Below are 16539 nucleotides of genomic sequence, written 5' to 3' on the forward strand. Positions count from 1 at the left end.
GCACAGTCTCCCACTAACACCCCCTAAATGTCACACCAACATTTACCCACAGTCGCACCCACACACCAACACACACCAGCTGCGTTTACGCAGACACCCACATCGACACTCACCGGGACTGAGCCCAACCCAAACAGAGGAGTTTGGCAACAGCTAGCCCCGCTTCCCCCCTACTGCACCTCCTCCTTTCACCCCCTCACCATGGAAGGTAACCACCCCGTCAGAGGCCATGCGGGACAGGCAGGGGACTGAGGTCCGGGGAGATGGGGGGGAAGGAAGACAGTGTGAAACACAGTGTTAGTCAGAACAGCAGAGCGGTGGGGGGAACTGGCCGCTATCCCTCCTGGGGGGAAAAGACCATTCATGCCATGCAAATGTGGGGGGAGACGGAACCACGAACCCTCAAGGCTGAGGAGTGAGGGAGGGGATGCCACCTCTTCCCTGGAAGCCAGCATGGGACAGCCCCCAACTGGTATGAACTGGTCCCAGGCTGCTCCGCATCTCCCAAGGCCACCCTCCCCCCCTAAGGAATCTGCCCAGCTGGCTGCCACTGGAGGCTCAGCCCCAGCCCCGCTCCCAACCGGAGGGGCCGGTCCGGGAGCTGACAGTGAGCAGAGCGTAGCATGTCATGGGATGGTGTTTTCCATGGATTTTCAGGAGACCAAGAAAGAAACTAAATCAAAGAGAAAAAACGAGGGAGCGGGGGGTGTGGGGGGAAAGGAACAAAATAAAGCAACAGAAATCAGCAGCCTGGCATCGGGGCTGGTCTAACCAGAGCCCATGAACATGGGACCTGCCCCCAGGCCTCTCTGGCCAGGAATCTGAATTCAGGAGTCAGGGTTAGGGCAGGGACAGGCCAAATTCCTCAGTTTCCATTTGTCTTTTGGATTTGAGTTCGGACCAAGAAAGAAAGAAAAGGGAAAGAGGAAAACTAAACGAGAGAGAAGCAAAATCTAAAGATTGTCCAGGACGCCAAAAACAATCGGAAGAGCAAAACAACCAAAACCAAATGGGGAAAGGAAACAAAAGAGGGAGAATTGAACAGTTAAAAAAACCCACGGCAAACCAAACGGTAAGACAATTAGAGTGATATCTACCAGATAATGCAGTTTGTTTACCATAGCGTGTCCAATCCCTGCGTGCTTCACCGGAGATATGGGGGAAGGGTGGGGGTCAAAAAAAAACAACAACAACAACAAGACAACAACGAAAGAACAGAACGAAAAGAAAAGAAAAATAAAATGACCAACTGTGAAACTCAAGGAAGGAGGAAAATTATATATCCATATATATTTGGTTGGTTGTTCAGACCCTCCCACCTTAGGCTCAGCTGAAGCATTTTGTTTAAAGAAAATTAAATTATAATGGGAGGGAGAAAGAAAACACACAAAAAAATTAAATCCCTTCTTCTCCCAATCCCCCCTCCCAAACCCTCCTCTGGATTCCTCTGCCCCCCAACCCCTCCCGGAAGAGCCGGCTGCAGAGAAGGGGAACAGTTAAAGACCTTGGTTAGTAAAGAAGAAAACAACAAAAGAACTGGACCAGGAAAGCAACGACTTAAAGATGGCCGACATTCCGCAATGAGACAGAAAGGTTAGTTCGGTTTTTCACTCATACCTCACCCCACCTGTCCCTGCCCATCCCTTGGTCCCCTGGGTTATAAGCGTGTTAGTAACACACACAGAGTCGGCAACGGGGTTTTCCAACAGAGGGTGAGAGAGGGAAGGCAGGGGGTTAAGAAGCAGACCCAATTATGCAGTATTAGTAAGTCCTTTCAGCTGAAATGTTAGGGAGTTGAGGGGAAGGGGGGGGGGACAAGGGATGTAAGAAAGGGATGGGCTATTGACTCGGGTAATGGACAATGGGTTGTTGGCCAACTGGTCAACCAGACGGCCCTCTAGAGAACTGGCCGACTGGCTGACCAGCGGCCATATCGAGTTAATGGGTTAACTGGTTGGTGATGGGCCAGCTGGCTGTCAGGCTGGGAGAAGGGTGGCCAGCGCCCCTAGAGAATCACAGCACTGGCTAGAATGAGGCAGTTTCATTTGGAGGCGAAGGGAAGAGGTTCCCAAGGAGCGTAGGAAGGGATATAGGGGTCTGCTTTTCCTGGGCATGGAGGATAGGCAAATCGATCCAGGGAGTCATGGCAGGGAGGGGGCAGCTCCTCCTTTATTGTTTCTCTTCCTTGAGAAAAGAAGACAGAGTCGCCACCAGAACAGGGAAGAGGAACCCTTGCCCTCCATGGGCTGTCAGAGGGTTCACTTTCATGGCGTATCTCATCCCAAACCCGCCTCCCTCTCCTCCCACCCTCCCGCCCATAGCTGATCCCTCCTTCCCGCCTCATTTGACTTTCCAGAGCCCAGGTTTTCCCCAAAAGTCCCCCTAGTTCTCCAAATACCCCACCCTTATTGTCTTATGGTCCTCTAGGCAGCCATCCATCCTAGGATTAAATGCCCCCCCCCACACCGCCACCCCTGCAAGCCCCTGGAATTGGTAAGGCTTTCCCAGCAGCCCAGCCTCCTTCCATGTACACCCACAGACCCCCGAGCCTCCACTCCCCACAGGCAGCACCAGAAATCCATATCCCCCACATACCACACCATAAAAAGGAACACAGAGGCCTACCCACCTCTCAAACCCCTTACTCTTCCCTAAGCTATAAGCCAGCTTCTTCTATCCCGGGCTCTAGAGTCCCTAACCCTATGTGTCTCTGATTATTTTCTCTTCTCAAGGCCAAAGGCAGAGGCAACAATCACCTTCCAAATAACCCTTGTTTTTGTGGAGGAGAAATCAAAGGGACTGAGGCAGCTTTGCTGAGGGTATCAGAGACGGTGGGACACCATTGCTCGATGTCTATTAAACACTAACCTGCACACCCAAGAGTGTGATTTCGAGAAGTATTCCAGGGCAGCTCTATTAGTTACAGCTTTATTATCAACGGTGGGCACAGGACTAATTCAGAAAGACGATTAATAAGGACCTCTTATAATGAAAAATAACAGAATTCGATATTTACCAGCTAGAAGAAGTGCCGAATAACCAATATCAATTATTAGTGATGCAGAAGCCGTTTACATAACAGGAAGGCAAGAGTCGGATGTTGGGTGCAGTGACTGGCTCGAGGGGCTAACCCAAGATACGAGGATTAGTGCTGCTGGCTGGAGGGACTGTCTCCAAGTGAAGAGGCCAACCAGTCAGGACAAGGGACAATTAGTTTCAGGGCAGCTAAATCAATTGCATCCAAAAAGGTAAGAGTTGTCTGATATCCCTGACTAGTCAAGCAACACAGAAAAAAAAGACACAGCGGGGAGCAGGGAATTGGAGGTAAAAAGCCAACTACTATTACTCTTTCTGAACTAGAACTGGTTATGGAGACTAAAATAAGAAAAAAAAACAGTTTTCAACTTTCTTGGACAACTTTCATTTTTAACAAGTAGAACAGCAAATTCAGAAACAGGATGGAGAGGCAAGAAAGGTGAGTTCAAAGTCTGGTCCTGCCACTAATGTCAGGACATCTTGGCTTCCTCTGAACAGGCTGGAGTAGGTGAGGCAGGGGCGGGTCCAGAACCCAAAACCCACAGCGATTGTGGCCAAATTAACTGGAAGGGAGCGGGCATTGGAACCTATTCCTGCTGGCCTGTGTGCGGCACAAGGAAGGGGTCCACAGCAGCTGTGCCTTCCCGAATGCCAGGATGTAGAACACTAACGCTTCCCACTAGCACATGGTGAATGTCCCCACTCTAGGAACAGAGGGCTCCTGGAGTCCAGGAGCGCAAGAATGACAGCACAGGGGGAAGGAGGAAGGCATCAAGTCACGGAGGGGAGGGCTCCGCCGTTATAACCAGAGGCAACTTCGCCCCCTCTCCACCTTGAACTTTGGCTGTAGCGCTAACCCTCAAGAAAGCCAAGACGGGGACTCTACACAGAAATCATCCATCACAGAACTCAGGATGGAGGCAAGCTTTGCAGAGCTCAAGCAAGAACAGCTCGGGACAGAGAAGAGGCGCTCACTCTACTCCGGGATCGAGGGGACCCATTTTTCAGAGAGAGACACGGAATGCTCAGATGGTTTCAAGACTCCGGAACGTCCCAGAATGGAAGATCCGCAAGACAAATGACAAATTCAAGAGGCCTTTGTATTTTGCACCGGTGACAACTGCCAGGCTCTCCCGGGGAGGCAGGGAAAATGGGCGTGGCTTCGAGAGCAGACAGGCTTCCAATCCTCCCCCGTCCTGAGCGGATACCTGGGGGCAAGTTCTCTAACCTGCTGAGTCTCGATTTGCTCATTGATAAAATGGGACTATGTCCCACTGCACAGGATTGTTCATGAAAATCAGGCGAGATACAAAAAAGCAAAGAGATGATCAGCGTCTTCCGAGAAACGCTGTAAAAATAAAAAAATTAAAAAAAAGAACACAGTCCTGAGACAATTCAGAGGGGTGGAGGGAGAGGCTTTCTTTCCTCTGGCTTTGTAAGGGAAGAGGAGTCGTTCCCAGGCCATCAGAGGCAGTTCGATATTCGTGTGAAACGGATCTGCTGGGTCCTCGTGTCCAAAATCTCACCAACCGGCTTCAGAAAGCACCTAAAAAACCGCTTGAAAAACAAGTACAAATGCTCACCAGCTGCTGGTTTTAAGCCCTCAAGGAGCACAGCACCTGGTAGAGAGAAGAAAGGAACACAAATATTGACCACGCGGCAGGAATGTGATGACAGGGAACGCAGTGTCCCATCGGCAGTGTCTCCCAAGGGGGCCGGAGGGGACACACTGTCCTAGGTTGAGAACCACAGCTCTAGAGACCTTGTTCTGAGAAGCCCTGAAAAAACAGGCAGGGACTCGAAGGGCCTGGTAAGGAGGGACTCGGCCACAGGCTGGGCCTCGAGCGGGGTCAGGGAGCCCAGAGCACAAGCACAATGACCTTCTCGGGGATCGTCACAGTGATCCGAACAGGACTGCACCTCACAGGTACGGATGTGGATCCCTCCAGAAACCCTTCCTAAAGAGCATTCTCAACCAAAGCCTTTACCAGCACCCTCTTTGATCATGAAGCCTGTGTTGGGGTCCGCATGACCAGACTCTCCTCTGACTTGTCGTAAAAGAGACCAGGGGAAGGGGCGCCTGGGGGGCTCAGTCGGTTAAGCGTCCGACTCTTGATTTCAGCTCAGGTCATGATCTCAGGATCCTGAGATCGAGCGCCATGTTGGGCTCCACGCTCAGCTGGGAGTCTGCTTGAGATTCTCTCTCTCCCTCTCTCTCTGCCCCTCCTCCTACTCAGGCTCCCCCCCCTCAAAAAAATAAATAAATCTTTAAAAAGGGGGAGGGGCGCTAAGGGGAAATGATTTCCAGCAGTTAGCAGCTTGAACCCCGGACTCTGGGAGCCCCGGGAAGAGGCCACCCTGGGTCACTGGCTACACTCGCTGCTGCTGAGGCCAGGCCTCCCCCGCCTCCCCAGCCTCCTCTCAGTGACTCTCCAGTTTCTAGAACTTTTAAGGTCCCTGCGGCTCCCCGGGCACTTGCGTAGCTTTGGTCACTTTTCAGGGACTCATCCTGTCTCCTCGAGCACCGAAGGGCTGGGAGGGCACGGACTGCCTTTTTGCCCCGTGTACCCATTGCGGGTGCACAATACATTTGTTGACCAGCGACACGTGGATCGGGACCCTGGGCTTGCAGCGTGGTGCCAGAGGGCAGTACCAGGTGACAGCGCCGTCCCGTGGACGGAACACCAGCAAGAAGCGCCAGAGCGACTCCCCGCTCCCCCAGCAGGTGCCATGTGTGTGGCACCTACAAGTATGACAAATGTACAGGTCACACCCGGGTGTGCTCAGACAATAGTGGCAACACGGGACCACCCGCTGATGGGGTCAGAGAACGATGGACATGAAGCACGGCACTGCACCGAGGAGCCCCCCCCCCCAAGCTTGATACCTCTCGGAGCACCGGGACCACAGAGAACAGGCACTTGGGTAGGAGTCCCACAGCCACGGGGAACGGCAGGCTCGGGGAGGAGCAGCAGGGTTATTCACGGAGGCCTCCCAGCCGGGGGAAGGCGCCCAAGGAGAAGGGTTCCCCATTCGATCAGCCCCCAGTGGTGGTGAAGAACAGGTAGGAAGAATGTGAGGTCAGCCAGGATCCTGACTCGCAGGGAGGAGCCCGTCGGGGAGGAAGGGGGGAGAAGGAGCACGGAGAGGACCGTGCCGAGGAGAGGCAGCGGAAGGCTAGCTGCCGCCAGCTAGAACTAGGAAGTACAGAGAAGATAATAACTGGCAAGAGGAGGCCTAACCCAGCAGAGGTTACGTGCCTCCTGGGACAGAGACGGTCCACATTCCGGGCGGCCCTCAGCCTGCTAGCAATGAAGCTGGAAGAGCTTCCCTGCCACTCACTGCGAGAAAAAGCACTGTATCTGAGAGAAAAGGACCAGCAGAAGCCCGGGCCCCTGTCTGAGGGAGCGGAGAAAGCAGTCAGGAGGTGGAGATGGGCATCCAGAGGCACAGTGGCCACTCTGGGTTTGAAGAAGGGTCTGGCTGGGACTCTGCTTGAGGGGGGTGCTTGTCAGGGCCGAAAACAAGCTTGCGGGGCAGGGGGGGGCGTCAAGCAGAAGCCTGGCCAGAGAGATGGCCTCACCCACCATAGTCACCCTGGACCTTGTAAGTGGCACAGAGGCCACCACGAAGATGACAGAGCTGATGCCCTCTCCGGGTGGTCCATCTGGGAGCCGGAGCTGAGGAGCCACCGCAGAGAAGAGTCTCGTTCTTCCTGCAGGGGCTGACCCAAGAGTCTCCTCTGGGCTCCTGCCCCGGAGGAGAGGTGGGGCCAAGCATGCCCTGCAGTCCTGCTCTCCCTCACACCTGCCGCACCTCTACCCTGCCCGGACCCCATCCCTGCCTCTGCCCTGGAAAGGCCCCGCAGGAGGGCAGGCCACACTCTGTCCCCACGCCTACATTTGCACCTTTCTGCCCTAGAGTCAGGGTACCCACAACTACCCGGCCAGAGCCTTTCCACAGGCTCCCAGGGCCCACCCATCCAGGCTCTACGGCCCTCATCCCGTCTCCCAAATTGCCTTCCTGCCGGGTCACCTGACTTCTTAGCCTGGGCCCTGGAAACCCTATCCTCCACCACCAGTATGAGCCAGGCCCTTCCCCTCCCCCTTCCCTCAGGCCCCGGCCCCGGGCAGCTCTGCAGCTTCCTCTCCACTCGGCTTCCGGTGCTCGCAGCCTCCCGCCGCCTGCCCGCACCCTGAGCCTGGAACTTCTCCAGAAGCACACCTCGCGGGCCGGGCCCTGACGCCTCACACCCATGGGCGCAGGCCGCCCCCTCGCCGCGGTCCCGTTGCCCCAGCGCAGCTGGCCCCCGCCTCCTTCTTGCTCCCCCTACCTGGCGCAGGTTTCGGGTGACCCGGACGTCGTGCCAGGCGTTGTCGTTGAACTTGCCATTGACGGGTTCCACGAGCGCCTCGAAGGCCCCTGAGCCCAGGTTGATCACCAGCCAGACAGCGCCAGACTTGAGGGACAGGTTGACGTAGTCAGCCGACTTGCCCGTGTGCAGCATGAGCCCGTTGCGTTGCAGCGTGCGGAAGGCCAGCGTGATCTCGTCCGTGCTGCTCTGGATTGGGTTGTGTGACAGGTCGTAGCAGAAGAACTCGTTGCCTTTGAAGGTCGCCACGAACTCCTCCTTGCCTGGATGCCGCGGTGTGGGGAAACGGAGAGGCTGAGTGGGGCAGGGCATGCCAGACCTCCCACGGCCCCTCCAACGGCCCAGCGCAGGTCCCGGGCACCAACGGGAGCCCCGCGGTCCCACCGGCAAGCCTCAGGCCCTCTTCCATCCCCCTGCCTGTCCACCCTCCTCTCTGGACCCGGCCGTCTTGACTGTCGCAAGTCCGCTTCACCCACGTCCATTTCCAAAGCGGGAGGCTGCTAAGTGCTCTCACACTGACGGCTGACAATTTAGCTACCACAGGGCCAGGCAAAGAGGACGTTCACACTCTCTCCTCCCCGGGCAGCCCCCCGTAGGCCACTCCCCTGAACAAAGGGATGTGGAAGAGCCTCCACCTGCCTTCTCCCTGGAGGGCCTCCCCTAAGGCTGGGGCACTGACAGCCCACCTCCCACCCCTGCCTCTTCTCTGGTGATGGTCATTCTCAGTTCCCCAGGGCAGTTTCAGCCTCACGTGGGGGGATGGGACCAGCAGGCCTGTTGGGCAGCAGGGAGCAGAAGAGGAGATGGGGAACGGTGGGGTGGGATAAGGCATTGGGAAGACACATAGGAAGACAATGCAGGTGACAGCGATATGCACTGGGGAGCTGTGGGCCACAGCCTCAGGCCAGCTACCATCCCTAGCTGGGTCTTCTGCAGACAGGCCCTAGGCAGAGAGCCTCTGAGGGGCCCCAGAGGGCAGGGCTGGGACCCCTGAGTGCCAGCAGATGGCTCCGGGTCTTGCGTGTGTGCGTGCGCGCGCGTGTGTGTGTGTGTGTGTGTGTATGTGTGTAAGCACCCGGCACAGGGCTCCCTCCAAGGGCACTTTTCAAGCAGAAGCAAAAACAGACAGAGAGACCTTGGGGATGTGTAGCGTCTGTAAGTGGGTGACAAGTGACAGGACAACAGCTATGTGCAGGGACGCTGGGGTCCCAGCCCCACACTTTCACAAGCCAGAGCATGCACAGAAGGAAGAGAACGGGACATGGAGTCAGGCCAGAGCAGAGGACCTGGACGTTGGACAGGGACTCGCTTCTCCCCAATGCACAGCACTGCAGTGGCTCGTCCCACCCACCTCCCAGGGTAGATGAGGGTGGGGACGGCCGGCCTCAGGCCTTCGTGGAGCACAGGGGTTCTCAGGCCACCAGGCCCAGGAAGCAGCGGGGTGCAATGCTGGGCCGCACGCACAGCCCTGCGACGGCACCTGCGCCCCTGTGAGCCCGGCCACAGGAGCAAGCACCACGTGTGGGAGCGGCCACGACCCGGTTGCACTTCCCGCAGATGCCTCTCCCCGGCACACAAGAGCCCTGCTTCTCTCCCTCCGGGCACGCTGCCCGTAGGCTCCGTCCTCGCTGCATCCGGATGCCAAGGCACCAGCTGCTGCCCCAGAGCCTGGCACCGCACTCACTGCAGCTGGCAAGGCCCGGTTTCCTGAGGCCACGGGGCCGTGAAGCTGGGGGGGCAAGAGCAACATGGGGACAGTGGGAACCCCACTCTGCCTACCTTCGAGCTCCGGCGAGAAGGGCCAGAAAACGAAGGGAACTCAGGCAGAGACAGGAAGGGATGTGGGGAAGAAGGGCAACGCAGAGGGGGATCCACAGAGAGGGGGAAGGATGGCCATCAGGGGCAGAAGGGACATGGAGCTGCTCAGTGCGCAGACACAGCAAGAGGTGACAGAGTGAAGCAGTCTGAAGACAAGCGGCAAGCCGAGAGGGGACAGGTGAGGGGGACGGAATGGGGCCAGCAAGGAAAGGGGGACAGGGGCCTCTAGGGAATGGAAGCCAAGGCTTTCTCAGGGCCTGGCCGTTTCCATAGCAACCAGGCCTGCTGCCCAGGCCCTGGCAGAGCCAGGGGGCTCAAGGACCAGAGAAGGGGACGTGTTTGACCTTGGGCTTACCACACGTACTAGTCCTCCCCAGAAGCCAGGCCTCCCCTCCCGTTCCCTCACCTTCACTGCGGTCAAAGGAACTATCATTAAAGGGAAAGTCAAACAGAAAGAAAGAATAAAGCAATCACGTGAAGAAGTGATGGGGACAGAACAAAAGAGACCAGAGAGGAGGGCCAGGGGATGGACCACAGCTGCCAAGGCGAAATGAAGAAACAAGGCCGTTCCTCGATTCCTCCAGGCTCTGCCTCGGATCTCCTAGGAGAGGAGGCAAAGCCAGCCATGGAGTTGGAGCCGTTTACATGCTCTCCAATTCCGCCAGCGACCTGGATAGGCCCAGAGATGGACAGAGGCTCGGAGCAGCCAGACAGCGGGGATAGAATTGGAAGAGAGGGACAGAAAGGAGGTGAGCAAATGTGAGCAAGACACCCCAAGGATGGTGGGAAGGACAGAGACAGACTCCAAAGGGGGAAGAGGGCAGCAGGACCTCAAGGGATTGATGGGGGGTCTCTGTGGCCATAAGGATGCCCACCCAGGGTGCTCACGGAGCGCAAACCAGACCTGGGAGGAGCCAGACCAAAGCACCAGGGGGCGCTCTCCCCCACCACCATGCGCAGACCCCAGGGGACTACACCTCCCAGCAGGCCTTGAGCAACAATTGCAGCTCCTGATGCCCACCCCTCTCTCTGGCACAGGAAGGGGGGGTCAGGGCTGATGCTGGTTCACCTCCCATGGTCTGGGAGTGTGGAGCCCCACAAGTGTCCCCAGTCAAGCTGAATGTGGCTAGAGACCAGTTGTTACAGTCCTGGACTTGTAAGAGCCATGAGGGACAGAGCAGCAGCCTCCTTTCCCGGCCCAGCTCAGAGCCCTCCTCTGGGAAGGTCTCCAGCCCTCCCTCGCCCCTCCCTACTCTTAAGCACTACAGCTGTCTGTTCTGCTCATTTGGCACTTACTGCCTAGTAACATCTTGTACTGCTCCCTTGAGAGGAAGTGTGATGAGAGAAAGAAGACCTGGGCACTAATGCCGGCTCTTCTACCAGCTTGGTGACCTTGACCGAGAGGCAAATCTCTAAGCCCCAGCTTTCTCCTCTGGACAAAGGAGCTGACCGCCGGCCTACCTCACAGGTTGCTATGGCTTCTAGAAGGAGAACAGATGGGATGAAGCTTCATAAACTGTAAACTACTCCACTAATAAATGACTCTTGCACTGGTGTGACTTTCTCTGCGTGCGTGTGTGCGCGCGCACGTGTCTGCCTCTCTCTAGATGAATGAATAAGTTAACTCCTCTTGGACAAAGTCTGCACTTTTCATACACTTTGCGTGGACCACGCTTTCTTGTAGTGATTTGTCAGAATGTCAATGAGCCCCTTGAGAACAGAGACCACTCACCCATTTAAAATAAACTTGCTGAGCACGTGCCCACACAGGAGCCAGGAGCTGTGTGAAGCACTGGGGGTGCACACATGACAACACCCCACCCCTGCCCTCAGGGAGCTCGATGGGGGGGGGGAGGCAAACGGGGAAGTGACAGTAACGATGCAGGGTGGTGAGCGACAAAATCGACGTGTAGACAAGGGTGACAGCGAGCAGCGTGGGGGTTTGCGTGGAGCGTTCGGGGGAGACTTCTGGGGTGGAAGGCCCGGCCACTTTCTCAAGAGTGGGCTGAGAGAGATACGGAATAGCTGGCAAGAAGGCAGGGACGGCGGAAAGCCAACCACACAGCACGTACTAGCGAGCGCAGACGGGACTCGGGACTCCATAGCCCCAGCACCTGGCACCCCCTGAGCTCCTTGAGGGTTGCTAAACTGCCCCCCGAACTCCTTAGGAAAGAGCATCTCTTCAGGGAAGCAACCTCCATGCAGAAAAAGTCACTGAGAACCTATACAGCCCTTAGATGGCCTGAAGGCCTCGGGCAAGCGTCGGCTTCTGCGTCTGCAAACCCAGGGCCAGGAGGCCTTCCACAGAGGGTGGTGAAGGCTCATTTAGGGGATGCATACATATTATAAAGGTCTCATCTCCTAACCAGAATCCCCCTAGGCTGCTGGCATCTAGTGGGCTTCCAAAATTTGATGGTTAAATGGGGGCGGTACCCTGCTTCTTCACCCTGCTTCCCAGATACTTTCTAGGGATAGGCCTGAAATTCTGCCACCAAAAGACATCTGTGTTCTAGAAAAAAGGTCATTCAGACAACTGGGATTTGGGAAAGAAATGGAGGTTTGTGGCCCTTCACACCAGGGCAGGTCCCAAGGATGCAGGCCCAGCCATCTCCGTGGACCTCAGAGGGGGGACAAAGGGGTCCAGCTTTGTTGACTCAGCTGCCACCCTCCAAAGGATGTGCAGTTAGCCTGCAAGGGGTGAGGGCTGGGCTCTCTGGGGGCCGTGGGGTCACTGACCTTTCGTTGGCTGGTGCACCTCGCCGGCTCCTCCTCTCCCGGCCCCCCCCTCGGAGAACAGTAAGGACCCTACTGGAGAAGCAGAATTGGGGAGTCAGGCACAGGGGGCTACCCAGCCAGCCCCACCCCAGCCTTGAGGTGATGGAAGGTCCTCTCCAGGGTAGACATCCTGCTTGGAGGTACAGGTGGGGCACGGGGGTGCTGTTCTGGGGACTCACTTGCTTCGGGGCCTCTGGGGAAGGAGCCAGATGACAAACCCAGTCAGGCCCACAGACCGCATGAGACTCACAGCCACCAGCTCCTGCCCTTGGCCCAGGGTTGGGGAGACCGTGGGGAGGAGCGGGGGGGGGGGCCTCCCTGCTGCTTCAGGAGCTCCTTCTTCCCAAGAACATGCAAATAGGCCAGGCTTTAGGACCTACAGGCCCCTAACCTTCCACTGCCAGGTTCTGCTCACTGTCCCCCTCCCAATTCTGCATCTTCTCGCACCTTCTCTGCAGGGCGGGAGTTCATGCCTTTCAACTCCTTTAAAAGCCTGACACAGGCACCCCTCCTCCCAGGCCTTCCTGATTCACACACCAAAGGCCTCTTGTGTTCTTGGCCTGTCCTCAAGGCAAACCTGGTTCTCCGCCTACACCTGGTTCACATAGTAGTGAGTGTTCTTACTGTCACCTCTGTCTCCTGCTTTGCCAGTTAGATCACGGGGCTTCCCAGGGCCAGGGCCGTGGTTTCGGTCCTTTCTTTGTGCCTTCAGCAGGGCTACGCACACCCAGAGAGCTTCTGCCTGGCTGGACCTTGTCACGGATGTGGGGAAGGCCTTTCTCAGGGCTGACTTCCCACTCCCCCCGCCCCACCCCCACGCAGCTCATCAACACCCAGGCCTCCTCTGCAAAGCCCCTGCAGACACGTGTTATCACATCTGGGCTCCAGGCTGGCTTGAGCTCTCCACCCACCCCTGCCAGTGACTCGTGCACTCAGCGCCTGGCTCCCAGGCCCCCACACCTATTGCCGGACCGCGTAGGATGGCTTGCAAATGGAGTGTAAAAGTCCATGTCTGGGCCCTTATTCCACCTCAGTCCCAAATCCCCACAAGTAAAGCTAGAATCACACCTGAGCTGTGGACCTTTCGGGGGGGCGGGAGGGGGCGGAGCTCTGGATCCCTTGGGTCTCCATCTACGACAAAGGTGCGCCACCGCCAACACCCCCAGAACCAGGCATTGAGAGCCAAGAAGGAGGTAAGTGAGCCACCCGGGCCCTGACTACCCCCTCGGGACGTCCCCTTCCCCCACAGCTTTTGCCATAATTTCACATCCAGGCAAGAATCCCAGGCCCCTACCTTCCCAGATCTAAACATCCCAAATTCCAGATCTGAGTGTCTCCCCACAGCCCAGTCTTCATCCTCTAGGCCTCCCCTGCCTACACGCTAGAGACCCCCCTCTATGGAAGATGAGCCCTGACAGAGGACCGCCCTGGGCTTGGGGAGCCGCCCTGGACTTGGGGAGCCTAAGGGTCTGGAGTACCTGAGCTCAAGAATCAGTGATGGGGAGACCTGGGGGAGCTCGGCCCTGGGGGGGGGGGGTGTCACAGTCAGGATTCCTGGGCCGTCAGGTTTGCTGAACACCAGGACTTTTAAAGATGGTAGGGACTTGGTTGAAGGGAGGCTAAAAATAGAGAAGCAGCCCCAATGGTACCACCAACTGAAAGGCCACATAATCACTCACAAGTCACCTCCTCTCTCTGGCCCTGAAAGTCCTCATCTGTCAAACGGGGTCAAGAGATGTTGGTGAGGGTGGATGGTGGGACAGCTGTGCAAAGGGGGTGTCCCGCACCTCCATTCCCCTGTCTCTCCCCGTTTGCTGCCACTGTGGACAGAGGGGACACCCCGTAGCAGCAGGGGGAGGGCGGTGAGGCTGCCTAAACGCCTCTTCCTCCAGCCTGTGCTTTTCTCTTTGAACTTGGGTCCACGGAAAAGAAAGAATGATCAGAATGAGTGGAAGGAAATAAAACAGCACCATGAGAAGGGAAAAAGAAGATACACTACCAGGAAAACGCAAAAGAGTGACTGGAGACAGCGGCAGGAGTTGCAACATCTCTTGATGTCAGAAACCAAGGTGAGATGAGGGCGGATGGAGCGTGGCAGGGAGGGCGGGGGAGGGGAGAGCACAGATGGGGGGGCCAGCCCCGCCCCCACCCCAGCGCCCCAGTCCCGGAACACAGAGACAACAGAGGCAGCGGGCAGGAAGGGCAGGAAGGGCAGGAAGGCGCTGGGACAGGTGGAGGCAGGGAGAGGGGGCAGGGAGAGGAACAGAAAATCCAGTCGCAGGTTGGGGGCAATCCAATCCAATCCAATCCAAACCAGAACTTCAAACCATACCTTCGCTGTTTAACGTCAGGTGAGCCGGACCTTGGAAAGGGGAAGGGGAGAAAGAAAGAAAGGAAAAAAAAAAAGGAGAAAAAAGAAAGAAAAGGGGAAAGAAACAAAGAAAAACACGAGTCATCAAAATCAGCCAGAGAGAGGGGGGAAAAAAGCTTTTACTGCCACAATTTAAAAACCCTTTTTAACTTGTGACAGGCATCGAGGGGAAAGCCCCCAGCCCCGGAAGCTGAGGAGAGGGGCCCCGATGCCGGAAACAGGGTGGAGGGCATGAGGGGGGGACAGAGAGAGAGAGAGAGAGTGGGGGGTACCAGACGGGGTGAGGGGGTGCAGGCAGAACCAGAGGAAGGGTTGGGGCAAGGAGTCACTGCAAGGGGGGAGAGGAGATTTTGGTTTCTTTTTTTTCTTCTTGCCGGAAAAAAAAAAAGGAAAAGGAGGAGAAGCATGAGGCTGGGAGGGCTGCTTTTTCCTTTTTCTTTTTTTCTTTTTTTTTTTCTTCCGGGAGGCGGAGAGAAAAAAAAACAGTCAACGAGAAAAAACGATTCAGATGGAGGAGAAAATAAAACACGACACAAAAATCAAAGCCACCTGGAGAGAGAGAGAGTGTCCTGTTAGCGCAGGATTAAGTGGACAGAGGGGACCTCCAGCCCCACCCCCTACCCCGTGCCCTCACCCTGTGAGCCTGGCGGAGAAGGGAGGGGGGGGTGCGGGGCCTGGGCCTAGAAGGAATCTCCCACCAAAGTGGGCTGTGGAAAGGCACCTGTCCAGCCCCAGTCCTCCCAGCTGCCCACCTCCCCAACAACCTCCATACATCTGGCTGAGCTCCTGGATTCTACGAGGAAAGTGGGGCTCGGGAGGACAAAGTCAGAGCAGAAGCAGACAGGAGGACGGGAAACGCTGGGGCACAGATCCCCAGCTTGGACCCTCCACAAGGAGGACTAGGAGACTAGGGCCCGCACTCTGGGACAGCAAGAACCAAAGAAGACGGCCAAGGCCCGTGGGCAGGAGGTCTGGCTCTCTGAGAGGTCAGAATTACTCTACGGACGCCCTTTCTCTGGCCCCGGCCCTCTCTGAGATGAGCCAAAAGCTGAATTTGGAAAACGGAAAACAGAAGTCCTAACCCCAAGACTCTGGGCAAGATGGGCTGGGATTTTTTTCCATGGTTACCTTGACCCCTTGCAAAGGGCTTGTCAGCCCTGACCCAGGCCTTCCTAAACCTTAGGGGGAAAGACTCCGGCCCAGTGGACCAGCACCCTAGTCCCCGGAGAACACCGGTGGCAGAAAGCCCTCCCCCAGAGAGACTGGCAGCACCAAGTCCGGCAGCAAAGCTGAGGCCCTAGGGCTCCCTGACAGGACCAGCCAGGCCCTCCCTCTCCCCTCACCCTTCATCCCCGGTCTCTAGCCAAAAGGGTGGGGAAGGAACAGCCCTTGGAAACCATCCCAGTGCTGTGGCAATGAGAGGGTGGCCCTAGGGACAAAAAGCCAGGCCAGAGTGGGATTATCCAGGTAAAGAACTCCAGGAGCCTCTGAGACAAAGCAGAGGCCGAGATGCCTGTGCTCCAGGAGGTCAGGAAGGGAGTGGCCAGGGGCCAAAGGCCTGGACCCTGTGGGCAGAGGTTCACATCACCCCCTTCTCCTCTCTTGGGGCAAAGGCATGGGTCTTCCCCCACCTGTGCGTCTCAGGCCAGCTGGGGGAGGGGACCACAGCTGCAAAGGGCTGCATCAGGAGAGAACAGCTCTTGGGAAGCCAAAGGTTTTACCCACAAAACAGGGGAGGACCAAGCATTTGGACTGAGTCTTATTCCTTGCTCTGAACCCCCCACAAACTTTCCCCAAGGTCTACCAGCATTTTCTTCCAAACCCCCTAAATCCAGGAGCCAGATCCAGAGCCCTAAACCTTCACCCAACTCTTCCAGGCAGAAACAGCCTCGCCTGTGGGCCCCCATCCTTGGAAATCCAGGCCCAGGAGCTGGAGGCTCTAGGACTGGCCCTCTGTCCCCCGCAGGCCTGTGCGGCAGTGTGGGGTGGGGATGCAGCCAAATCTCTCCCCTAGCAGACCCTTCCACTGCCCAGCTCCCAGGCAGCCTCATTAGCATGCGGCACTCTCCCTCTGTCACCACGGCAACCAGCTGCTCAGCTCCCTCAGGCGTGACAGCACCAGCCATCTTGGTGAAGGGGAGGCCGGTTCCCTGCCCTGTCTACCCAT

At 56.9% G+C, this 16539-nt stretch overlaps 1 protein-coding gene across 4 annotated transcripts in view; it reads right to left on the reverse strand.

Annotated features, from left to right (window-relative positions):
• The window catches only part of NRXN2 (neurexin 2), a 97186-nt gene that overhangs the window by 66432 nt on the left and 14215 nt on the right, over positions 1-16539 (reverse strand). For 2 of the 4 annotated variants that reach the window (XM_087854993.1, XM_087854992.1), the window contains exons 3-6: positions 14334-14363; positions 11963-12034; positions 7370-7671; positions 1098-1142 (exon numbers count right to left, since the gene is read on the reverse strand). In XM_087854993.1, coding sequence (XP_087711119.1) covers positions 1098-1142; positions 7370-7671; positions 11963-12034; positions 14334-14363 — 449 coding nt within the window. The remainder of the gene's footprint in view (positions 1-1097; positions 1143-7369; positions 7672-11962; positions 12035-14333; positions 14364-16539) is intronic. The other 2 variants (XM_087854991.1, XM_087854994.1) reach the window with 1 other exon arrangement.

The sequence above is a fragment of the Ursus americanus genome, chromosome 24 (genome assembly GCF_024610735.1).
Source record: "Ursus americanus isolate L20-20 chromosome 24, mUrsAme1.1.p, whole genome shotgun sequence".
Lineage (NCBI taxonomy): Eukaryota > Metazoa > Chordata > Mammalia > Carnivora > Ursidae > Ursus > Ursus americanus.